Raw genomic sequence first — 26,357 nt, 5'->3', positions numbered from 1 at the left:
ACAAAGAGCCGTCTCATATCGCAAGACAATGAGGAGCCCCGAGAGAGCGAGGGAGAGGGAGAAAGAGAGAAACTAATGAGATGAATCACCTGTCAGTAGAAGAGGATTCAGGCCCCTGGTGGCCCCGGGGAGGAAGGACATGCATGAGGGCCCAAACGCTGCTCCTCACCAGACGATCTCCACCCCCCCCCCCGTCTCATGACAGACAGAAAAACGCCCAGCTCTGTCATGTTGTGGTCAAATGATCGCGCTGACGACAGTCTCACTGGGATTTATTTCATGTTCTCAGTGAGTACACAAGGTCAGCGAGTAGTGACCTGATTGTGTTAGAGTGAAGAGAAACAAACTGTGAATATTTCAGATGAAACATATCCACCGTATTTTTGCAGCGTGGAAGTAAGCTATTTCCATTGAATGCGTGAGACTTCTGATAAGAATAACAAGTGCATTAAACAGTAAAACTGTCTGTGCTACAAACCAGTGTGTTTATGACTGTGATAATAAATTCAAATAATATGATAACAACTAGCAATTTATAATATCAATCAAAATAAATAACCAGAAGGGAATGACACCAGAAGATTCACACGTGTCAGTTACAAATTACTGCACAACTTTTATCTTGCAAATAAGGTGCAAGACAATATGACATCAAAACTGACCTTATTTATTTCATATTACATGTGAATTCAGTATCGAACTCATTTACTATTCATTTTAAAAACAAAAACTACCACTAAAAGGTTTTGGGAAAATGATTTTTATTTATGTATTTGTCTTTTCTTTTCTTTTCAAAAATGCTTTCACAGTGAAGACACTATTACAGAAGATTAATGCTGTTCTTTTGAACATTCTATTTATCAACAATGTTCCACAGTTTCAGAAAAATATCAATCAGCACAACAGTTTTCAGCATTGATAATAAAAACACCTCAATAATTCGGCATTTTTTAATGATTTCTGAAGGATCATGTGGTGCTGAAGACTGGAGTAATGATGCTGGAAATTCTGCTTTGACTTCATCAATAACATCACACATATATATTAAATTATAAGAATATTGTAATAATATTTCACAATATTACAATGTTTTACTGTATTTTTGATCAAACAAATGCAGCCTTGGTAGACAAGAGACACTTAGCAGCCCCAAACCTTTGAACAGTAGTTGAATTCTGGTCATCTTTCTAGATGTTTCTTTTTCCATTAATGGTTCTCCACAGATCTTGAATACTTGACTTTCATGTAGCACATCTCAGATGTTTCTCAGAATAGCTGTCCACAGGCACATATGTAATCCTATAAAAACAGTTCTCCACTACACGTATGTGAACGATCGTAAAGACAGTGAGGGAATCACAAAACGCTCTCTGTGTGTTTGACAGATTGAGCAGGGAGGCCAATTGTGGTCAGATTTACTGAGAAGGGAGACGAAAGTTTGCGGTGTCTGCGCGGTTTCGCGAAAAAAAAAGGAAAATGACACTCAAAGAGCTGTGACAGTTAGGATTATATTAGAGGTCAACCTTTATTTTGGTTTCGCATGTTTGTTCCTCCACAAAAGCCTGAGGCGAAGTGAAATAATATTTAAGGAGACAAAGGTTGTTCTGTGTCGAGAATAGAGGGCCACCAAATTTCTGTTGACATGGCCCTTTATTAAGTGTGTGGTTGCTGAGGAGAGCAATCTGAGGAACGTTTGGCCTCTCACAAAATCTATCCCGACCGTTGAGAAACGTTCTGCGTAACAGTGACCGCCATGCTGCGGCACGCACCTTATTTTCTGCTTGTCACTCATCAAAGAAAACAAGTGCTGACTGGCAGCCTCCAGGCGTGGAAAACATGACCCTTAGTTACGGCTTTTACCGAAAGCTGACCCAAGAGTGCAATATTTTTAAAAGGCAAGATCTGGTCAACTAAAAGCGAGCAGAAGTGACGTCCTGGACAGTCATGCACTGCTGGAGTCTCCAGTGATGGAGTCAGCACTTCTTTTGCCTAAGAATAGCTGTCGGCTGCGGTGAGTTCACAGAGCCTGAAAGAAGCGGCTACAGACAGATTGTAAGATTCATTTCAACATGCTGGGTCAGTTCCAGGGTCATCCTACACTGATCAAAGGTTACGGCGAAAGAGGAAAGCAGGTTAAACACTTGTTGATCTTTAATGTTCAAATGTCAGATTATTATTAAAAGTTTGGGGACGGTAAGATTTTTTTATGTTCTTGAAAACAAAGAAGAAGAAAAATATATTTAAATATACTTGAAAAATGTTTGTGATGCAAAGCTGAATTTTCAGCATCATTACTACAGTCTTCAGGGTCACATGATCCTTCAGAAATCATTCTAATATACTGATTTACTGCTCAAGAAACATTTGTGCTGCTTAATATTTTTGTGAAACCATGATACATTATTTTCAGTATTTGTAAATAATAATAAAAAAAATTATAATAATTATTATTATTATTATTGAATCCTATTTTTGAATAATATTAAAACAATTTTTATATTAATGATGATTCCTTATGAATTTGTATCCTGTTTATGCATTACCGGACCAGTTAAATTAAAATTTGTCTTTGTATGCATTTGTCCCTCAATGTTCTGTTGTTCTGTCACAGGCAATTTCATTTTAATTATCTTTCTTTTTCTTTTCTTCATTGTCGTTGTTCTGTTTGTTCTGTGAAAAGACAAAAACACAAAAAAAAATGTATATATAAAAAATAAAGATGATGATTATATAAAATATGTATCCTACCTTTTCTTTTTTTTCTGGGAGAAAAAAAAGTTAGTTACTATGCTTTAGAAAAAAATATGTTTGACTTGTTAGCAAGTATTTTTTCACAGCTGTTTTTCTTTCATTTAGAGAGTAAGAAACAGAAAAAACACAGATTCCGTGTGGTGCTGTGAAGTCATTTTAATGTGTACATATTTTCAGCAACTTTAAAACATTTGTATGCCTTATCACCTCTTGCATCAGCCCTCCTACTCACCCCATCACCAAAAATGTGTGAAAAAAAAAAAAAAACGGGGTTTGAGTAACAATAAGACCCAAAACAGCAGCGCTGCATTAAACATCATCGGACTCGGACAGACTCCTGTGTGTGAACGCTCCGTCTGGCCCGAGTAATTCAAGCTTGGAGAGGACACCCATCTACAAAAATATGGCCTGCTATTATTCAGCCTTAAGGAAGGAATAATAAAAAGGGGGAAAGAAAGACAATCCGTCAGCCATTTAAATCAGCTGACATCCCCAGGTCTCCCCGCACTGCAGTGCTGCATCTGATAACATCAGTGAGAAGTTAAACAAAAGGCATTTTTCCCTCAAACTGGCCATCTTTCAGCTTGACTACTGCTGTAAACATCATTCCAGAACACAACATTACGAGACATCTTACCCTACATTCCTGATCCTCCTTTTTAAAGGGAGAGCGAAGTTTCAGAGCTTTGCCAAAAGAAGACTCCTAAGAGCTTGGAGACACACGGAGGGGGAGAGTTACAGCGTTGAAAAAAATGTACCACCATCACGACAGCGAGTTTTGCTCAAGAGCTCTCGGTTTCACCTTCGAGTCTGTTATTGACACATTGAGAATTAGAATAAATTCTCTCTAGTGGCTCATGCAGACTGTCTAATGAGCTCGCCGTCATCCGCAGAAGTAATTTCTCCCAGAACAAGGTTTCATACCAGAAGTTTTGGAAATCCATTTGGAAAAGGAATAGTTCCATTGACCTTAATACCTTTCCGAACATTCTCTTTGAGCATTCCTTCACTCCCTTCGGTTCTAATTGATTTCATAAAAGCGGTAATATGTAAAAGCGAGGAGGGGCTCTGTTGATATAACCTTGAATCGAAATGATCCTTGAATCCCCATGTGGTCTGAGAAACTCTTCACTGTCTTTAAACGCCTCATAACTTCCCCATGACACATTTTCTGGACCGCGTCTTTAACTTCCACAGTGCAATTTGCCTCTTTGTCTCGTGTCCTATGGCAAATTATCAACTGTAACCTCTGCGTCAAAAGCCAACTCCTTTGCACTGCATTTAGCACGCTTCGGACACCTAGTAGTTCAGGCCGTCTATTCACACACGCATGTGCCTGTTTAATGTGTTTCAAGACCCATATTCTTCTCTAAAAGCTCTTTTCTCTATTATTCAATCAGTCAGAGTCAAAGTGAAGATTGACTTGCATCAAATTGAGCAAGGCTCCAAATATGGATCTTTAAATCTTCAGTGCTTACTAATAAACTATATACAAGTCTAGGTTTCGGTAAATTGATTAATTATTGATAATTAATTAATGAGATATTATGATTTGCAAAGAATTAAAGCCTACTACACAGTCTTATACTTAAATCTTATGTCTACTTGGGATGCAAGAATGATTCATTTTATTGCATTATTCTGCTGATTAATTGGGTCTGGTTGAAAAAATATATAAAAATAAAGAAATGACAACAGTTCTTGAATATTTTTAACAAGAATAATTATCTGACATTTTCCTTTTTAAAATATGGGAATAAATCACGGCTGGGAACACTATTTATCATGGCACTGAATATGAGTATTTAGCATCCCAGTTGCTACATTCTCTCTCTCTCTCTCTCTCTCTCTCTCACTGTCTGTCTCGGTGTCTATAGATTTCAGTTTTATGTATCTGGAGATTATGCTAATGAAGAGTTTGTGGTTGTAAAGATGTAACAGTTGTCTGGAAATATACTTTTTAAAGACCTACAAAAATTTGAATATTTAAATTACAGTGTTGTTGTTTTTTTTCCATGTATCTTTGAAATTGCTCCATAGTTTTCCATTGCTTTCAATACAAAACACACTGCAACGAATGAATGAATGAATGAATGAATGAATGAATGAATGATTGAACGAACGAACGAATGATTCTCTAACTCAGTGGTTTTCTCTTTGTTTTCCAGAACAAATACCTCAACATTCTTAAATCAAGGTATATTAACTTAAGAAGTGCAATGACTTATTTAGACCTGTTTTCTGAAAATTGCATCAATAAGAAGTGAGTTTATTCTTAAAAACAGAAAATATACTGTACCTGTCAAAATTGAGGAAATAAGTCATTTTTTTGTGGTGCATTACAGCTTGACAGTTACTTCTAACCTATTAACACCTCAGAAAGTGAATTAGTTGTTTTCATTGACACATTACACTGAAATGTAGAGTGTCTTTTGACCCACACATTTGATTATGAAATCACCTTGCAACTGTCAGCAGCAGGTACTGTATTTCTAGCACTGCAATATTGTCCATCATACATCCAAACATACGAACGCCACAAAAACAGTAATAACATATATTCATTTTCCATATATAGTCCTCTTTTTTTATTATTATTAACAGAGGTCAAATAAATTCATCAAGACATATTTACAGAGAAAGGCAATAAATATTTTATAATAGTAATAAAATTATTATTTTTGCATACATTTATTTAATCGTACGAGTGGCATGATTGTTAGTAACGTCTGACAGACGATGAGTGTATAGACGAGTGTATACTACAGCTACACCCATATGGAGAGTCTACCTCACCAACAGTGGCTGGAGTCCAGCGTCTGCAGAAGTGATTCCCTCCTTCTCAAACCTTCTAGAACTGAGAGAAAGCGTTCTAGTACACAAAGAACATGACTGATTGTCAGGTGGACCGATTTCATTGACTGAGTGACCAGGAAGTAGTCAAAATCCATCACTTGTCGAGTGTCCGGGACGTTAAGAGGGATGCATCATACCTGGTTTTGCATTACGTATAGCTTACATTTAGGGAGACTGCATAACCTGCATGTACGCATGATCCAAATGTAGAGCATTGGAGCGATTCCCCAAACCTTTTTCCAGTCCCTTCATATCCAGGCTCGCGTCTGTTAGTTCTCACACACACTATCACCACAGCTAAAGCTGATATCTGGCTAGTCAAAGCACGTCGATCTAAGCTGAATCAAAGAATATCGAAGCATTCTGCGCATTGGGCCCGAGAGAAGGCCTGCTGTCCATTCAGACCAGAAAGGCATCCCACAGAGAGGCTCTTCAAAATATTGCACTCAAAGCTTCACGTTTACTTATGGAGGCCTGCAAAGGTCACATGAGTCTGTTATCGCTCTGTCGTTATGTCTCCATGACAGCCCATTCCAGTGGAAAATATTGGATCCTTGTTGTTGGGGGGCAACACAAATGAAAATAAAAGGTTTCCCAGGTGGTGCAGTATGCTCTTATCGCTATTCCAGAGTTTAAACGTGTCAAATCAGGAGACGCTAGTTCCTTATAGGTCATCCTTAGTTAATCCAGTATAAATAAAATAACAGACACCAATTACATTTAAAAAAGACCCACACTGAACAGCTGGGAGAAACTTGACGCTTCTGAAATATAAAAATAAAACATCTTTGAACTTAAGTTTCTTGTCTCTTTTCTGTAGCCATTGTTTAAGTGTGTCCTCTTCCTTCTCCTGTTTCGGATAAGATTAAGGTGTTTGTCAGGTAAGAAGCACGGGGAGCGACTCAGTCCGTTTTGGGGTTGGGTTTTAAACGCCGCGCCCTTCGTGTCCGTTTCGTTACCGTCGTGAAACGGAACTCCTCCAGAGGGTCCACTTTTCCTTTGGGGTGGCGCTTCATGAAATGCACTTCCTGTTGTGTTTGCGTGGTCTTGGATCCTTTTTTGGGTCGACCCTTTCGGTTGAAACCCAAATACCAGCCTTTGTACTTGGCCGACACCAACGCCGTGTAGTTGTTCTCCAAATATTCCTCCACAAAGACGCACTCTTGGTTATTCCCATTGGGCTGAGGAGAAAAGACATGATGGCGTGTCAGAAAAATGGTCCACTTGTTGAACAACCCCTCAGCTAATGGTCTGATGTGATTTTATTTACAACCTGTCAGTCATCTTTGTAAAACATAAACCCTAAAACATAGTTTTCTCAAAGTTCATGATTGCTCACCTATTTAAAAATGATACTACTATATATTATATACAACATATTTCAGAATCTGTTAGCAACACAGCCAAGTTGTATTTTTCCTTAAAAAATAAATAAATAATCTCAATGATAGTCTAGATAATCTATTGAGTTAAGAAAATGTAGAAAAGGCCTTCTTTTTTATATACCATTTATTAACATTTCACAGTATATGCGCCTACTCGTCTTGCAAAGCATAATGTTTTTAAAAGAATGACCAGTTTTTGCCAACAAGACACAATAATTGGGCCCTTAAGCTTAGGGTCAGTTCAAAATAAGCCAGTGAAGCACGTAATGTCCTATTCATGGCAAATGTAGGGGGTGTTGGTCTTTCCACTAAGATTTGTTTGTGGTATGGCAGTTACAAGGACTACAAGGACAAGGACGGAAAAACGGACAATTTTAACTTCAAACAGCCAGCCTGAATATTTCATTTTTGTTTGAATAGATGGTATGAAAATATGTGTTGACTGGCTCCATTATATAACCATCATGAGTAGGTTACAGTAGCAGTGGTTTTGGTCCCAACTACAAACTCACGTATTAAGTTTACATTCACTAAACATGCAATACATGAGTTAATCATAATCATAACTGCAATTATAAACAAGCTCATATGTAAATCAAAAGCATACACACAGGAGCCAAAAACTATTTTGTTACATACATATCGTAGTTTAACCTAAACCTGTTTTTTATACCTGTTTGCAAGACAGTGAAAACAGCAAATATTATTTGAATCAGATATTTTTAGTTCTGATGTGTGATAGTAAACATACCTTTCCAATAATTTTGCCGTTCTTGTTCATGCAGATGTAGTATCCACTCTCTTTCCCTTTTATTCGAATGTGACTACCAAATGTTTCCGTCTCCACAACAAGTAAAGCTGCGGGTAAAAATAAACACAGTTTACTTTGAGTTCATGAAGGCAATATGATTCTCATAGAATTCAATACATTTTGTTAGAAATAAACTCCAGAAACATACGATTTCCGTGGGAATTTGTTAAGAACACACCTGATTCATAGTAAGAAAATTTTTGATTCAAAACTACATTTGGCATGTGAACTATTTAAAAAAAAACTGTGAGAGAAAGGTAATGATTCGTCATACACTACAGCTCCCTCACAACTCCTAAAAAACTCTCTCAACTCTCTCTCTCTTTCTCTCTGTAACCACCTTTGTTAAGGGTCCCTCTCTTGGGGGGGAAGCAATCTGCCAAACTCCTTGAAGCAGTTCAGATCCCCAGGGATTGGGTTTCCACTTGCCTTTAGTTCGTGCTCACTCAATCAAAAAGTTAGGATGATCCATTTGTTGAACACACTGGGCTATTCAAAGGTGCTCAAAGCAGAGAGGCTTAGAGAGCAACACCAAAACTGTCCCCTTCCAAAACAGCCCCGGGCAACATGAGAGGAACGACTAATCCAGGCAGGGCACTTGAGATCAAATAAGGGTGGGAAAGATCCCACTCCTCAGTGGCACAGACCGCTTTAACAAGTGCATGACGTTTTGAAAGATATGCCTGAAAAATACAACAAATATTCCTGTATTTAAATGAACTCGGTACCTAAAAACCGAATGCTTAAAGCAGTCAGCTCACCATCTGTGCATCTCTCACGCCATCTGATTTCTTACTGGTGCAGCTTATTAATATTAAAGCAAAGATGTCAACCGGACACACTGACCTTCAGTAAAGTTAATGTTTTATTATCCCAAACAGGGGTGAAAGTGAAGACATTTTTGAGATGTTTCTGGGAAGGCGAGTGTTTGCTAATAAATGAGCCATACGAGTGCAAGACCTGATCCAGCAGTGTGTTCAAATATAAGACACAGGGTTGTTTTCATGTTGCTTTTGCTTTACTCAAGGAAACTAGCTGTGTTTAAGTCGATGTGAAAGACTGTTCGCCACCCATTTATTTCTGTAACATGACGCATTACAAAGTGAAACTGGATATTCAGTTTTTATTCCTGATGGATAAAATCACGTCTGTCCAACACTCTCTACAGATCAGGTTGCAATACATTGGTATGTTCACAGTACTCAGATATTGTTTAATGGTCACAAGACATGAAGGCAAACAAAATATTTATATAATATATTTAGATTTTTTTTTGGTTCCAACCCCCATGATCCTGCAAAGGATAAGCGATATGGAAAATGGATGGATGGATGGATGTTTTAATGAATTATTATCCTTTCATCAAACCCAGGAATGACACAAGCACATTTTGCATTCTCAGCATTGCCACAAGGGATGCTATAGAAACACAAGCATAAAATGTTTGCTTCTATGGTAACGACTGTCATTTTCCAACATCATGCAGTTTAATGGCACAGATATTTAAAGATTATAAGATTTATGACAATTCTGAACCCAACCCTGATCACCAAAACACCACAAAACATGAATATAAGCACAAACTGCTGACCAAATGTACAGTGAATCAAAGTAATAGTTCACCCAAAAATGAAATCTATGATTTATGATCAATCACTCACCCTAATGTTGCTTAAAACCTCTAGGATTCATTCACAAATCAGACAAAAATAGTTCTCTTAATAACTCTGAATGAATGTGCAAGGTCAATATCAGGACGCTATAAATAGTTAAAAAGTATTTTTTTTTCGTTGCAAACAAAAAGTATTCTCATAGCTTTGTAAAATTACGGTTGAACCTCTGATGTCACATGGACTATTTTACCGATGTCCTTGCTACATTTCGGAACCTTGATCATGTAAGGATCCTTGCTGTCTATGGGAGGGTCAGAGAGCTCTCGGAATTCATCAAAAATATTTTTATTTGTGTTTTGAAGATGAACAAAGGTCTCACGTTTTTGAAACAACATGAGCGTGAATAATTAATGACAAAATTTTCATTTTAGGGTGAACTATCCCTTTAAGAACAAACAAAAGACTAAAACTCCACACAAACAGAAACGGAGCACTAGGAATCCAAAGGATAATATGGCCACATAAGAAACAGGATTATGCAGGTATAGGAATCCAAGACTAGAGCTTTATGGAGTCGTGTCTCTTGTGGAATCTTTATGCTGAACGGCTCTGACTGACACAAACGAGCACAAGGCTTAAATATAAACATGCTTGTATCAGTCGGCAAAGTTAAGTGCAGCATTCAGTGTGTTTATCTTCACTCTGAGTCTCTGTTCTCACACTCTTACCGCTGGGGCACGCTGCCCATCAGTTCTGTGCTTTTTGTTTTGTTTATACTTTAATACATTTTGATTAATAACAGCTCAGGTTGGATGTTAAAGAGAAGAAGTTCATCTTAGATATGATATTAGCAGGCCTAGATGGAATTCGCTGAGGAAATTAGGTATTTAAACACGGCAACATGAGTTCAATTGAGCTAATGGAGAGTACTAAACACTTTATGTTGGTGGAATGGATTCATTTAATTAGCCTAATTATTTAGTCAATTAAAACGCAAGAGGCAGCTTGAATGATGCTATATATACATAATTATCAGAAAACTGATTAAAGCATGCTCACAATCAGAGATTGCTACAAAATAAAGCCATTTAGGAAAAATTTAAAATATGCAACGGCAGAATATTTCTGAGTTAAAGCAATAGTTCTTCAAAAAAAATAAACAGTCTTTAATCATTTATCCACCCTCATGTCATTCCGAACCTGTATGCCTTTATTTCCTCATGTTGAATTTCTGATGAACATCCTGCAACTCTTTTTAATATAATAAAAGTGAATGAGTGCTGTCAAGCACGGAAATGACAAAAAAGTATAAAAGTATAAAAAACTTTTATAAAGTATTATAAAAGTTTCATAAAAGTGGTCCAGTTTACTTGACAGTGTGAGAAAGACACTGAGACTGTTTTTACTGAATACCTGTTCTTGAGAGTTCACTGAGTGAAGTAGAAGTGTCTTAACTTGTTTTAATTTTTTTGGTTAATTAGATCTCTAAAATTCTCAAATTCAACTCACTGACTACATTTACATGCACAATAATACCCCAATATGAATCATGCAATATTCTGATTATAACTGAGTCACGGCATCGGATTACCCGAATCATTTTAGTAATATTCTCACTCCTCAAATTCTGATTCCCACCCATATATATTGATGTAAACATCATAAGCATAAATACTGTAAACATATTTATGCATATACAGTAAATATTGTATTCAGAATATGGCTGCAACCTGAATATTGACCTTAAACATAATTTGATATGCATGAAAAAGTCAATGATGTTGCAACAGCAGTTAACTTTATTTTCAGTGAATAATGGCTTATTGTGCTTAGTTGTATACCCAACTATTAATATACCACATTTATAGTTTTTTTTTCTTTTTTTTTGCATCTTTATTAAGATTTATTGCAAGTGCATGGAAAAGAGTAACCAGTGCAGTCCTTATAACTTCCCCATTTGTGTTTAACAAAAGAAACAAAGTCATACAGGTTTGGAATGAGATTAGGGAGAGCAAATGATACCAGAAATTAAATTTTTGGTTGAACTATCTCTGTAAATCATTGTGCCTTATGTGTTCAAAAGCAGACTACAAACAGGTAACAGGTTCTTCTGCATGGTTTATTCAGAGCACAGGAACACTCCCGTACCGTACTTGCCCCCATCGTCTCCATTGGCGTTGATCTTCTTGCCCAGGATCTGCACATGTTTCCCAGTGGTTCTGCTGTAGAGCTGATATATCCGCACCTGCTTCCGACTCACATCATCTCTGGTGTGGTTCTCGATGTAGAACCGGAAGTCGGCAGAACTCTGTTGAGATTCCTAGAACCAGTAAGAACAAAATGTATGTTGATCTATGTCTTGATTCAGTTTTAAAACTGCATGCCTCTTCTGCTGTTGGTAAAATCCTGTTCCCGGTCAAAAATGACCCGTCTTATAAAAACTGCTTTTACATCTTTCTTTCTGCTATATTATCAACCGGTTCTGGGGCTTAATCTTTTTGTTAACTCATCTTCTTTCAATTTGCACAGGTTTTGTATTTCTTTTTGGAACTGATTGGTTGTAGGCCTCATTCATCTGAGATGCATTTCCTAAAAGCTTAAGTTGATGGTAGCACCATAGTAACCAATGGAGCTACGGGCAACTTAGGAAAAGAATCCCTGGTCTTATGCATTTCAGTTTTTGAATGAAACAAAAAAGCATTATTAGTGGATAACTTGGGAAATGTTGAAAGCTCTATCAGTTACAAAAAGAAAAACAAAACCTGTGCTAATTGAAAGAAAACAGGTTAATAAAATGATTAAATCCAATTGCATAATCAATTTTAATACATTATTTTGTAGACTGGTCATTTTTGACTGGGAACACTACAAGTGTTTAACAAAGGGAAAAAAAGAACAAAAATTATCACATCTTTTGGGAAGTTACAATACGCTGTTTGAGCAAAGTCAGTAAATTTGAGTCCAATGCTACAACATAAACTACCATTTTCGGCGAAAAGAAAATCCTCTGTGCGTCATACAGCATTAATAACTGATTTTACTTTCATCATGTGAAACAAGAGGATGGGATTTCATAAATTAGGAATTGACTGGAAAGTGTCTATTACGTGCCAGAACAGTGGTAGTCGTTTCAGAGGAAAAACTATTTTTCGTGCTGATGAAAAATTATGACAACACTTTTTTTAAGGAAAAACATGCTGCCATGAAACAGTCACAATAAGAGCCAGGAATGTGTACTGAGTACAAAGTAAACAGGGTCAAATTTTGATACCATGTTGAATCAACACTAAACTGACTTTACAGCAGAAATTGAATTTGATTTATATTTTAAAAAGGTTTGCATAATTGATTTTGTTATTAACTCCAGCGAAACTGCTTTGAAACAACCTGTATTGTACAAAGTCTTATATCAATAAAGGTGACTTGACTTAGTTCCAAGCAATAAAAGAATTCAATGAAAGTTCAGATCACAGTGATTCCTGCATGTTTTGGTGCCCGTCTCTCTCTCTCTCTCTCTCACTAAATAAAACATCTGAATACGGTGAGCCTGGAGCTACACCGAGAAGTCAAGTTTTCAATTTCCACAAGCAAGTCTCCAGCAATTATCCACCTGAAAGATCCAACTCTGTCATCAAACAAATATCTGCCTAAGGTAAGAATCACACTCATAAATCAAACATACACACCTGTAAGTATGGGAAGTACTTGTACACAACTGAAGACTGCTGCACTGGTACACACACACAAATACACAAAGCACTAACATAATAAAATACAATATAGCTTGCCATGGTATCTCCTGTCGCTCACATTCACAATCACCCGAGGCTTTATATGAAAATCACCAATTCACTTCTCATCCAATATCCTCATATCTTTCCTCCTCCTCCTCCTCTTCTGATTTCAATTCTTATGTGAGGAAAACATATACCTCTAAAAACCCTGGAATCTCTGTCCCAGCCAAGACTGCTCTCACGGGCTGAAACGAGGGGTAATTATCCTGTAATGAGCTTTTATGTGGCTTCTCTCAGGTGGTTAATTATGCTCACATTACATGCTTCCACTCCATGTTATTTTAACCTCGGCTAATTAATGACATTTAGGGAGCATGAGGGGAAAAGCGCAGCTTACGGTACAAAAAAAAAAAAACGGGGTTGAGAAAGAACTTCCATAGAGATTTATGCTGAATGCAAGACTGCTAAGAAATACATCAGCATGACACAACTGGCTAAATTAACCCATTAATGCTGGAATTATTCAATCACAAATGAAAATCACTTCGAAACACTGTAATTATTCAATTTTCCCCAAGAAATAAAACAGCAAAATAAGAGACTGAATATATTGATAAAAACACTACCATTCAACAAATTAAGTTAGTAAGATTTATTTTTTTAATGTTTTTTTTAAATAAGTTTCTCATGCGCACCAAGGCTGCATTTATTTGATGAGAAATACTCTAATATTGTTCTCAATTTTAATACACTTTCAAATGTGATTTAATCCTGTACTGCAAAGTAGAATTTTCAGCAGACAATTACACCAGTCACATATTTTTTTGTTAGGGTCCACATATTTTTTTTTTTTTTTTTTGGCAATGTGGAAAAGAGTTGTGCTAATTAATTTTTTGTGTGTGTTGAAAATGTCAAAATGTAATAAAAAAGTTCAAAAGAACAGCATTTATTTGAAAAAAACATTTATAACATTATACATGTCTTTACTGCTACTTTTGATCAATTTAATGCATCCTTGCTGAATATAAAAATAATAAAATAAACACTTACTGACCCCAAACCTTCAAACGGTAGCATATATTTCTTGATAAATATACTGGAGAAGAACTATTGAATGTAAGCTATAATAAACAAAATCACAATGGCATTTAGGGCATTCATGTAGAATAATGCCAAAAGGTCAAACGTGATCATTCACAGTGGTTTGAATGTACAATTACATCCTGAATCCTCAAAGTTCAATCTAATTTTTAAAGATTTGACCACTGCAGCAGACAACATCTAGTGTTCAACAAACCAAAAGACATTTCACAAAACAGCCTAGTTGTGAAACAACTATAAACATATTAGTTCCAGTTAGATACCCTAACATCTTCTAGAAAAATATTGTATAATGTATAAATACATTTTATTTTCCTAGATAAATACACAGCTTACATTCAAACAGGAGTCATCATACGTTAGTCGCTCTTACGTCAAAAACAACTCAGTTTAACACAGAATCAAGTTTACTTCTAACCTCTTGGCCAATAAGCACACACACACAGACACAACTCCCGCACACACACAGCCTCTCCTCAGAAGGGTTTACTCTGAAATCTGGCCATCTAGTCAGACACAGAGGTGTGTTTTGTAGACAGTTGCGTACGGATGGGAGCGGGAAGGCAGAGGGCATGCCTATGCAGGGAGCGAGCCACGGCCAAACATTTTTATCACGCCGCCCGACTCCCTTCAAAACCAACCTAGTCACACGAATCTCACACTGACTTCAAAAGCCCGGCCCTGTCCCGAGCACTCTTGCATGTCAGATAGGCCCTATCTGCAGACACCACTCTCTGTGCAGGATGCATCTCAGGAAACAACGCTTCAGTGCACCGCCACTTAAACTGTGCTTATCACGCCATCTTTCACTGCATCTCCTCAATAACAACTTTGTTTGTTTTCTCAGAGAACCAACAACAACAAAGGCCAATGTTAGCAGAAGAAGCAAGCGATACTTGTACTCTGTCTATCAATGACCTAAAGAAGAACTACTGTCATAACTGCCACACTAAAACCTTGTTTGTGCCAACTGCTTTGGAACAAAACTGAACAGAAATTATATAACCAACATGGGTCTAGTTTTCTGGTTTGAGTGGTGATCGCCCCCTTCTATTACGAAATTCTGATGCAAGTTTTATAATCACAATGCCTTGACCCATTTGCCAGGAGAAAAAAAAGGCTCTCGATAAGCCCTTCCCGCCTCGTGAGGAATGTACATCTGTCAGTAAAGACGGATTTAAGGAACTGCAGATATCTAATTACTTATGCGTTAGGTATATTTTGTCGGTTGAATTCAAAGGATTAGTCACCTTCCTCAAAGTCTTGGGAGAGTCTGAGATTGCAGCTAGTCTTACCTTAACAGCTTTTAAAAGGAAATAAAAAAATTGGCCACTTCTTAGCCTCTTTGGATTTATTAATTTGGACGCAGATAGTTGCTGTACACTGTATATGCATATACTTATAAAAATATTATTTAATTAAATTTAATCATATATATATATATATATATATATATATATATATATATATATATACTGCTGTAGCAAATATATATTTTATTCATTTTTATTCAATCTAATCTTAATTGTATTTAATATGCAATTAATTTAATTTAGATTTAATTTAAATGTTCAATGTTCCTTCTCCGAGAAATAAATATTACACACACAAATGCATTCATGAGTTCACAAATAAAACGCTCAAAACTTAAATTTAAATGCACATATTGCTTATTTTAGTATTCAGCGTGAAATCAGTCAAAACATGAGTTTACTAACTATTCTGAACGAAATAATTATGCCTACTTATGACTAGAATCATGGTCAAACACACGAAAAAATAAGCAACAAAAAAAAGGAAAAGCCAGACTTTTAGAGAAAAAGAAATTCAATTCTTCTGGCAAGACCAACAGCAAATCCAAAGACTCTTTTTTTTCTTTTTGCAGCCTCTGGGTTGTAGATTTCCCATGCATGCCTCTGTTTTCAAAACCCTCAAGACAACAAATGAAACAAGCTTTGTGTTTGCGCACCGTCGGCACATCCTCATAATCCCTGCCTTAATCCAGACTCAGCAGCCAGACTTACCTGCAACTGGAAGTAGAGGACCAGAAAATGTAAACACCTGGAAAGAGAAAGAGAGAGAGAATGAGAGGGAGAGACAGAAGGGAAGTAAGGAGGGGTGAATCACAAGCAATTACACGAGATAAAAATGTAGCAGTTCATCTTAAACCTGGCTTTGAGCGACTTCTATTGGCAAGAATGTACGAACTCAACGTGAATCAAATAAAGTATTAAGAATATTCCTTACACGTAGATGAACCTTGACGGCAGACCAGACATCTTGGTCAAATACACCTGTTTCCAGCGTTTGCCGCTCCAGTAAGTGCCGCGCGGAGCCCCGCCACCGTCTCACACACAAAATCCCCGAGGAGAGGTGCAATCCCAAGGAAAAGAGAGATATTGGAAGTGTAAATGTGCCACTGGAAGCAGCATGGGGCTGTTTCTTGTTTAAAAAAGAGCTGAATGAACGCAAATCAGTGTCTTCCCCGTAGTGTCCCCGCTTCCCCGCGGTCCGCGCGCGCTGCGCTCTCTCGCCAAAGCGCGCAAAGATTGAATTGGTAAAAAAGGCTGAAGCGGGGTGTCTCCTCCTCGGTGAACAATCCGCGACCTTTAGTGCTTACTCTTGATCCAGTATGCGAGATGAAAAGATAAATTCCGTTCGTACCTGCCGAAGTCACCTGAAAGCGTACACTTTGTGTGGATCATTCCAAGCTTCCCGTGTCCATTGTTTGGAGAGGGAAAACTTTCCCAGCAAGTCAGGATAGATGAGTTACGGTTAGAAGTCTCTTCTTTAGTTGTTGCTTCACTGTTATCCGAGTCGTTTGTACATAAAAGGCGCGCAGAACCGTGGCGAATCCTGGAAGAGCGTTGGGTGATGTACGAGACTGTCTGTATGTGTGCCGAGGAGGGCTGGAGCGCACTGAGGGGTTTTGGGTTGGTGGTGGGTGGTGGGTGGAAACCTGTCAGTGGTTTTGCACCTGATAGGGTGATCTGAGAGAGTCCATCGGTGAGCGGAATGCGCCTTTCCAGTGTTTGAGCACTGTTTACTCTGCGCTTCTCGGGGTTTCTTAAACTCTGTCGTCGATTCGATGGGAATCTGTGAGAATTCCTTGCGGATTTCACAAAAGAACTCGTAAACAGGTGCATTTCAGTTGAGCAAAACCAGACACGCGGTATAGAGATAAAAAAAAAGTTGAAATGCATTCTGCTGCTGATAATGTAATATGAGCCAAGGTCATTACGTTTGAATAAATTATTAAATAAAAATATTATAATTATTTTAATAGTAAAATCTTAATAATCATTCAAATAATTCATCATAAATTAATACTTGAGTCAAAGACATATAAGGATGTCAGAGATGATAAAAGGGAGAAATGGTTTTAAAAAACAGGTATTAAACATGCTAAGTTTTTTTTTTACAATTATTTAAATTTAGTGAATCTGAAAGTTGTGTAAAGTTATATATACTATATATTATATATTTTATTATAAAATATAATTATATAAAAATGTTTTATAGTTATACCATATATATTTACATATTTATTCATTCTTAATTACATTTTCTCACTGTCTTTGTTTTACCATTTTCATATCACATGAAAACCAAATGGCTTTCTCATCTATAAATAAATATATAAATATATAAATATATATATATATACACACACACACACATATATATATATATACAGTATGTATATATAAGTTATAAATAAATCTGTATTTATTTGTTTGAGGTAGAGGTGTGAATGAAATCCCTAAGATAATTAATGATGCAACAAAATGTAAGTATTATTTTTATAAGTATTTAGGTATTTCTTGCCAATCACTGATTACCCTCATTCAGCTCGTTTGTCAGCTTCCCAAACCTGAAAGTGTTTTATTGGTGGAGTTTGTTGATTCCTCTCAGACAGTATTGAAATGCAAGTGCTTGTCGAACTCGAATTTTCAATATTGTGCTATAAGTCATCAGGCATTGAAATGCATCAGAGGTGTGAATGTGTTTACAAGGTCTGCTGAACATGCCCCCTGCCAGCTGCAAGTTTATTCCCTCAACAGCCCCTTTCTCAGCTGTGATCAGAGAAAAAAGGTAACATTTACTAATTTACATTACTGCTTTTACGTTTTACCGTAATCTATCATTTGCAAAGAATTAACTTCCAAAGCATAGCTAAGATTTATGAGGTTAAAAAACGAACAAACTAACAAAGCATGTGGTGTATGTGAATTACTTTAAAGTCTGGCCTACAACAGCACATGCCCTAAGAAGGTAGTAAAAAAATTATTTAAAAAAATAAACCTTCATTAACAACAAATTAAATCCTATTGTTCTTTTTTTCTTCCTTTAAGCATGTGCTCTTTCTTTTTTTGCATGCTTTTGTATGCATGCAATCTCCTTCTATACTCCAAAATAAAACACTAACCTATAAATAAGGCTGATGTCGAGTGAAGCAAATTTCCTTTGAAGTGGATCACCTGGACCATCCTGTAAGCTCACAATTATCCATTTGGGAACAACCAAAACAAAAGCGGTTTCAATGTAGAAGCGAACACAAAGATTAGTCCGTCATCATCCAAAAAAGATCAAGGGAGGCTTTGGCAATATGACAACCTACAGAACATTTCCTGCAACAAGGCCGAGATTGGGACGCGCGGATCTAACGAATAGGAAGTTACACTCTGGCATTCTCTCAAATTCGGAAGTGGCTAGATCTTTCTGAATATTCAAAGCATTGGATACCTCTGTCTTACAGAGTATTAATTATTCACGTGGCGGATTCCAAGTGCAACTTATGCTACAGTGAGGGCCAAATTCATCTGTCTAGTGTGAAGCATAGACATAGTTGTGTTTAAATTGTCTTTGTTATTTATTAGAATTGCACTACTTGGAAGAATAAAGACAAAACGAATGAGCGATAGATTCCAGCAGTTATTCCTGGGAGAGCTGGAGAGGTCTACATCACACTTTAAACTTGTGAAAAACTGCTAAACCTTAAAGTGGGTCACACTTTGTATGTGCAGCGGCTAAGTGGACTGAGGAGTGATTTAACTAAACAACAAAGGATCATTAGTCAAAGCGGCTTAATGACAGGATAGAATGCATTAAAAAAAGATAAATATGTCAGATCAAGGCATTCTGCACAAAACCAAGGCCTAAAAAAATAATAAAAACAGTGTGTCCTCGGTGCATCGGAGTAATGAAAGTTAGCAACACTGTGCAACTTCTGTGTCCCTGAAGCTTAATAAAGCAGGCAAAAAAGGTCACGCACAGTTGTTCAAAGGCTTTACAAGACCTTTTAAAGCCTGACAGAGTAACTTCACAGTTCTGGAAGTAAAGCCCGGTATACCACATTAGTGTCAGAACACCTCCGACACACCCAGCTTCCTCCCTGCTTCCGCTTTCATCTCTGACACAAACATATAGATGGAGGGAGTCACAGCATCTGTGTCCTATTGCATTTGAAGGTGATGGAGAGACCTAATTGGCTGATTGATATCTGATGGGCTTTTTTGTGAAGAGAAAGAACTCTATCAGTGTCTCACACAATGCATTAAAAGGTTTATCTGTAAACAAAAGTAAAGCAAAAATAACTTACCTGTTTTTACGATGCATAACTCAAATGTAAACAATTTTGTAACATTTTTCTATTTTATTGTTCGTTTTTATTGCATTTTTTTCCTGTTCATTCACATAATAATAATTTCCACTGTCATTTTAAATTATTTTTTTAATAGTTTCTTATATTTATACGCTTATATTTTTATTACTTTTTTATAAACATTTACAAATGTAAGCTTTTAAGATCCAAATAATTTAAAATGCATCTTTATTTATTTAGTGGCATTAATAAATGTGATATCAATATATAATGTAGTATTTTTGAGTTTTCCATAACACAGCTTTGTCCTAATTATTCAATTTCCATTCAACATTGCTGTTTTTAAATCACTTATTAGCAAGGTAATTGGAAACTGACAACTAGATGCTACAAATACATAGAATTACCACATGCATGTTAAAAAAAAAAAAATATATATATATATATATAATGTTTTGTTGTCCCATGGATGGTAAAGATTCTGAATTATTATTTACAGTGTACATTAGAATGTCTGTGGCTACAAGAACATTTTCATATATTTGGATATACCCGAGTACGTTTTAATGAGTAGTGAGACCAAACTGAAATTTCTGAACCCATGGATCAGCGGTTATGCAAGGTTTATGACCAGAAGAACACCTTTAACAATGGGTTAAAATGCAAATCTTTTGTTTGAAAGACATCATGCATTCTTAGAAGTATCGGGGCATTTTGGCAGAAAATGTTATACCTTCAGTGTACAGACTGACTCTTGCACCAGGTCAGTGATCGCAAGTATGCATCCAAATCTACCAAAACCTAGTTTAGAGATTGGTCCTAGAATGATCTTAAGTGGCCTGTTCAGTCTCCAGTTTCAAATCTCAATGCAAATCTTTTGTGGGATTTGAACAAAGCATTGGCAACACGGAAACCAAAGATTATCAGTGGTCTAGAAGCATTTTGCATGTGAGGAATGGGCTCAGATTCCAGGAAAGGGGTAACAGAAGCTTCTAAGAACCTAGAGGAAACATTTGGAGGTTAGAAAGAGTAAAGGATTCTCTACAAAACATGACTTTGTGGGTTAAATATTTGTGTACACTCTCAGACAAAAAGGTACAAAAGCTGTCACTGGAGCAATACCTTTTTAAAAGGTAATAATATGAACCATTAGGTACTAATATGTACACTTTAGGTAGAAATAATCAATCAATCAATCAATCAATCAATCTATCTATCTATCTATCTATCTATCTATCTATCTATCTATCTATCTATCTATCTATCTATCTATCACAGCAATGGTCAGTCGCAGGTTTCAAACCCCTGGTAGGTCGCTGTAGGGTCATGTCGTGTCGGACTCTGAAGGTGACAGAGAGGGTGTGTGGAGGAATCAAAGCCTTGATGTTGCTTTGAGGGTGTGTACGCATTCCTAATTTGTCCCCCGTCACACGTCGACTGCATGGATCCGTTTAGAAGCTCACTGAAGTGCAGGACGCGGCGTGTGTGATGTTGGATAGGTGTGTGGGTGGGAACAGGAGTGTGTGTGGGGGGTAAGGAGCATTTGAAGGTTGGGGGGGGGGGTGGTGGGGGTTATATCGTGGTCAATGGGTCTGAGAAGGTGACACTGCCTTGGCAACTGAAGTTGATAATTGCTCTGTCAGTGCAATCCTGGCCCGCGCATATAAGGCATTAGCGCGGCCCGCAACCAGGCTGCGCAGCATGGCGCTAATGATGATATTTCCCCTCTTGTTCTACATTTCCCCATCCAACGTCATAAACACTCACTACGGCTCCCTTGCCACTAGCTGCTAACATATGTTTTTATTTTCATGACTGCATCAATTTCCATGGCTCGGTGAACTCGGCGCTCCTTAATTATTCCACAGTCGTTTTTGCAGAGTGCTGTTTAATAGATTTTAAAGAGCCGGGCTGTCAGAGCTTGTCACGATAGAGTAGATGTTTCAAACCAGAGAGAGTAATTGGTTTGGGAACAGCAGGTTTCTTTGGCACTTCGGCGGAGGCCGGACGGTGGTGGCGAATCACATCTTGGGTTGCAATTGAAAGACTTTGGCTTAAATGCGAAATGTACTAAATTGGATGCCGTAAGTGATTCGATTGCTGTAATTTCACCGTGACGCCTTCAATCTTCGCAATGAGGCAATAAAGAGTCGAAACGTCTGAAGTGTTGACGGACGAAATTTGCGTTGTCAGTCAGAGAATTACTCAGCTCTGGATGTGGGCCAGATAACCTTGTTTACATCATCTATTTAATAAAATACAATGAAGTAGTGTGATCTACTGGTCCCGAACAGAAGCCTTGTCCTCACAATGCTCAATTATATAAAAACAGTATCTCCGATTACAGTAAACACTACCTTTGCTTCCAGCGTAGGTCATCTAAGGGCACTTTACTGTTTTAAGACAGAGAAGCTTTGTTCGGGAAAGCAGACAACACTGAAACGAGCCATATTCTTCGGTTTGAAATCACGCAGTCTCAGGTGTATTCTCTTACACCATCTCACCCTTATGTATAAACACACACACACATATACACACTCAGATTAGAAGACTCTTCTGAGAAGTGTGCTGGAGGTGTACTGTGTGTGTACCTCCAACTAGCTGAAACCAGCTTGAACTCAATGGACTAGTCAAGTCCCCCCTCCCGGGCACTTTATGGGCTGGTCTGATCCATTCCCCTGTCTAACACCTCCTTAGAGCCTGCGTTTCCTTTGTTCTGTCAATACACAAACAACCATTCACATATGGCCACTCTGTAATCAGTGAAATACTAGCCTCTGGGCTTTCAGCAACAGAGAGAGAGAGAGAGAGAGAGAGAGAGTTAGAAAGAGAGAGAAAATCATCCATGACCAATCAACTCTTAAAATACCTGTCTGGCTTTCGGTTGCAGATGTTTTCTGAGGAGGTCACAGATGAAAACATCACTTTCCTGAGAGATTCACAAATTTTAAGGGAATAGCTAATGTCATCATTTACTTGTTTAAAAACTGCACGACTTTCTTTCTTTTGTGAAACGGAAAAGGAAAAGTTAGTTTCCATATTAATTTTGTTTTGTTTTTTTCCCATAGGAATAAAAAATTATAAATAAAAAAAAGCTACGAAGTAAATCACAACATTTGATTTGAAGCAAAAACTATATATATATATATATATATATATATATATATATATATATATATATATATATATATATATATATATTAAAATGAAAATCAGACCAAAAATGACTTCAACTACAATTGCATGGCATAAAATTATGTATATAGAGACAATATATTGTAAGTTTATTGCAAAATGTACATATATATATATATATATACAGTACAGACCAAAAGTTTGGACACACCTTCTCATTCAAAGAGTTTTCTTTATTTTCATGACTATGAAAATTGTAGAGTCACACTGAAGGCATCAAGGGCTATTTGACCAAGAAGGAGAGTGATGGGGTGCTGTGCCAGATGACCTGTGTGCAAAGCAGTAATCAAAGCAAAAGGTGGCTACTTTGAAGAACCTAGAATATGACATATTTTCAGTTGTTTCACACTTTTTTGTTATGTATTTAATTCCATATATAATTCCACATGTGTTAATTCATAGTTTTGATGCCTTCAGTGTGAATCTACAATTTTCATAGTCATGAAAAAGAAAACTCTTTGAATGAGAAGGTGTGTCCAAACTTTTGGTCTGTACTGTATATATATATATATATATATGGGGAGAGAAAGAGAGAGAAAGAGAGAGCACGTATGGAGACTTAATCAATTACATGATTCACAATGCTTCATGAAAGTGGATGGGCACTAAAGATTTATTTTGGTGGGATTTGCTTGTCACAATATACAATTTTCTGACTGGTTTATAGATTTCTTTCAGAATCAGCGGTGGGATCACATTAGGGAAATTTCAGTGAATTAAGCCCCTTTCACACTGCGATTCCAGAAAATGCACGGGTAATGTGTCCCGGCAATTGTTACTGGGTCGCTAGATTTTGCCCCTTTCACACTGCCAGTGTTTACCCGGAATATGTGCGTGCTTTCACACACAACATGTAAAGGTCCCGTAAAGACACGTGATATCAGGATGTTACATGTAATGTACAAGTCGAAAACGCTAGGCACATTAACTTTCATTTAAGCTAGCGAACGATCTCAGCGTCAGCGCGGAAAGTGAGGAACTAACTGATCTCTGCTTCATTACAGTTTGCAAATTTTTTTTTTGTTGTGAATGCTAAACTGCCTTCAAACACCTGGTAAAAGAGTCGCGCGATAACGTGCGTCATCACTACGACACACCCTTTACGGCATTAGTTCTGGCTTTTGTTTACACAGAGCTCGTTCAGGGACTGAACCCGGCAATGTTACTAGGTCCCCAACCAGGAACCGATCACGGAATCAATCCCGGGACGTGTTTGCGTTCACACAGAAGGCGACCCGGCAATGTTCTGGGTCCGACGTGCAGTGTGAAAGGGGCTATATTGACCATTGGTCTATTATCTTTTGTCAGTGGCATAAAGAAGTCACTTTCAAACCAATAATCTTTCTGTCAGTCATCGTGGAAAATACGCATGAGCAGTTTGAACATGAAGGACATCTGAGTGGAGACCTTTTTGCGCATTCACGCAAAACTCCAAAAGTGTTGGTAAATGTGACCACCATTTCATTCTTTTCACCAGAAATGCTGTTTAACACTTATTAAAAGATAAATTTAAGTAATGTGGGCTGATGGCAACAGCTCAGAGTAGGCCTGCTTTTAATGCGACTGTTGGGCTTTATGTTAAGCCAAAAGTCAGGCTGCGTGAGACTAGATGAAGCCTCTGATGCTACAGAAATGCTGCTGTGATTAGATTTAAGCTTCTACTTTAACTGAAGTTCATTTTAATAGTCTATATAATGGTTTATCGATTAAAAAGTGTGCTAAAGGGGAAGGCCTTGACGGTAAGTACACTATTACAAACAAGCACCCTTCTCTCTCCAAAGCAGCGAGACTTATTGTGGTAATTAGGGATCACAATCTGTCTCCTCTGGATTCATTTCACAGCAACATTATTTTAGCAATATATTCACAGATTCGACTTTGTTACACTTTTGTTTTGCGTTCTAGTAAAGAGTACTGCATTTCTTTATTTGCTTTTTTATTAAGAGGTACCGTGGAAACTCAATAGAGAAAACAGGGTGAGCGGGGTCGTGAAATGACATGTCAGAACGTGTGCTAATCGCTAAGCTCCAACAAGAGTTTTGCATTTAGCAAATACTGTAGTAAATTAAGTTCAAATTCTCTTCCTCAACAAAAGGTGATCCATACCAGGTGTTTATGAATGACCTCATTCCCGCTTCAAGCCTAAAATGATTATTTTGTCTGATTCGTATTTCTGGGCTCTTCTCGTTTCACTGCTTATATGGTAAGTCTCAGGTTGTCGGGATCAACCTGGCCAAGTTGTAACGACAGATAGAGGCCATCGCATCGCAACAAAAAGCCTGCAATTCACATGGCGTGTCACGCACCATTTAGCAGCAAATGGGTTCAATTCATCTCGATAAGAGTCTCCAGAACTCATTCGAGATGGAAAAAACCCAAACCTCATCCCATCATTCTCAGAGAGCTGCAGGTGCCCCATGTGACCCGGGGCTGAGCGTGTTTGAAGTGCAGAACCGAAAAAACCACTGGGACCGCAATCTGCACAAGTATCGCCCACTTTATTTCACTCAGGAGAGTGACAAATGGCCCTTTTTAGCTTCACCGTTTCTAAAGCTAGCTAATGTATCTGGAAAATGCTAAAACAAAATAGTTTGCAGTAATGCATGGTACACGTCAAAAGCTAAAGAGGTCTTTGTAGGTAAATATATAGCCTTTTTGTCCTGCTCATTTTAGAAGTGAATGAATCAAACCAACTCTCCAAAACAGATTGACAATTAGCATCCCAATATTTTAGTACTTCCACACATAAACTTCTGGATAACATTACTAAGAAAGTGATCTGGTTTAGCATGTAGGTTTAGTTCCTTTACATGAATCTAAATTTATCAAGGGAAAACATTCGTTCTTTCTTTCTTTCTTTCTTTCTTTCTTTCTTTCTTTCTTTCTCCTGCTCGTCTGATTGGGCCAGTTCTTCCAAAATTGTCACTAGTTTAACAATATACTTTGTTTGTTACAAAACAATTGAGCATTGAATATAAATTTGTTTTCATGAATGAATAAACAACAAAATAAATATATAAATACAATAATTATAGTACAAACATTATTAATATTATACTAAGTAGAAACATTATTAATATTATACTAAACAAACAATTAGACAAATTAACTACGTTTGCTATTATAGTCAATAGCTAATTTCTTTAATCATTTTTAAAACATCCTATAATGTAGTTAATGAATTTATAAACTTTCACAGAAAAAAATGGAATAATCAGCTAAATATTACTGATTTGTTTGATGCTTCCACACTGAAAAAAAAATATGTATGATTTACTTTAGAAAGAAGCAGCAACGTATTGCATT

At 37.2% G+C, this 26,357-nt stretch overlaps 1 protein-coding gene across 2 annotated transcripts; it reads right to left on the bottom strand.

Moving 5' to 3' along the window:
- Nucleotides 1-5,297: 5,297 nt before the first annotated feature.
- LOC132109837 (fibroblast growth factor 18-like) lies at nt 5,298-17,433 on the bottom strand. Of its 2 annotated transcripts, none has more exons than XM_059516218.1 (5): nt 16,499-17,433; nt 16,276-16,312; nt 11,574-11,736; nt 7,744-7,850; nt 5,298-6,788 (listed from the first exon to the last, which is right to left on the bottom strand). In XM_059516218.1, the coding sequence occupies exons 1-5, from the start codon at nt 16,528-16,530 to the stop codon at nt 6,510-6,512; spliced, it is 618 nt and encodes a 205-aa protein (XP_059372201.1). In that variant the 5' UTR covers nt 16,531-17,433; the 3' UTR covers nt 5,298-6,509. The 2 variants fall into 2 exon arrangements, with proteins under 2 accessions (XP_059372201.1, XP_059372200.1); XM_059516217.1 differs by having other exon boundaries at nt 5,299-6,788; nt 11,565-11,736; nt 16,499-17,431.
- Nucleotides 17,434-26,357: the final 8,924 nt, after the last annotated feature.

Source organism: Carassius carassius, chromosome 29 (assembly GCF_963082965.1).
Source record: "Carassius carassius chromosome 29, fCarCar2.1, whole genome shotgun sequence".
NCBI classification, from domain to species: Eukaryota; Metazoa; Chordata; class Actinopteri; order Cypriniformes; family Cyprinidae; genus Carassius; species Carassius carassius.
Note: the sequence above shows the minus strand (reverse complement) of the source record. Positions and strands in the feature narration are given on the sequence as shown.

Excerpts from the sequence above, each read along its gene's own strand:
- LOC132109837 (XM_059516217.1), bottom strand. The coding sequence starts at position 16,530 with ATGTCTGGTCTGCCGTCAAGGTTCATCTACGT. Across the intron at positions 11,737-16,275 it reads TCCTCTACTTCCAGTTGCAG|GAATCTCAACAGAGTTCTGC; the intron begins GTAAGTCTGGCT and ends TACTGGTTCTAG. Across the intron at positions 7,851-11,564 it reads AGACGATGGGGGCAAGTACG|CTTTACTTGTTGTGGAGACG; the intron begins GTACGGGAGTGT and ends TTTTACCCGCAG.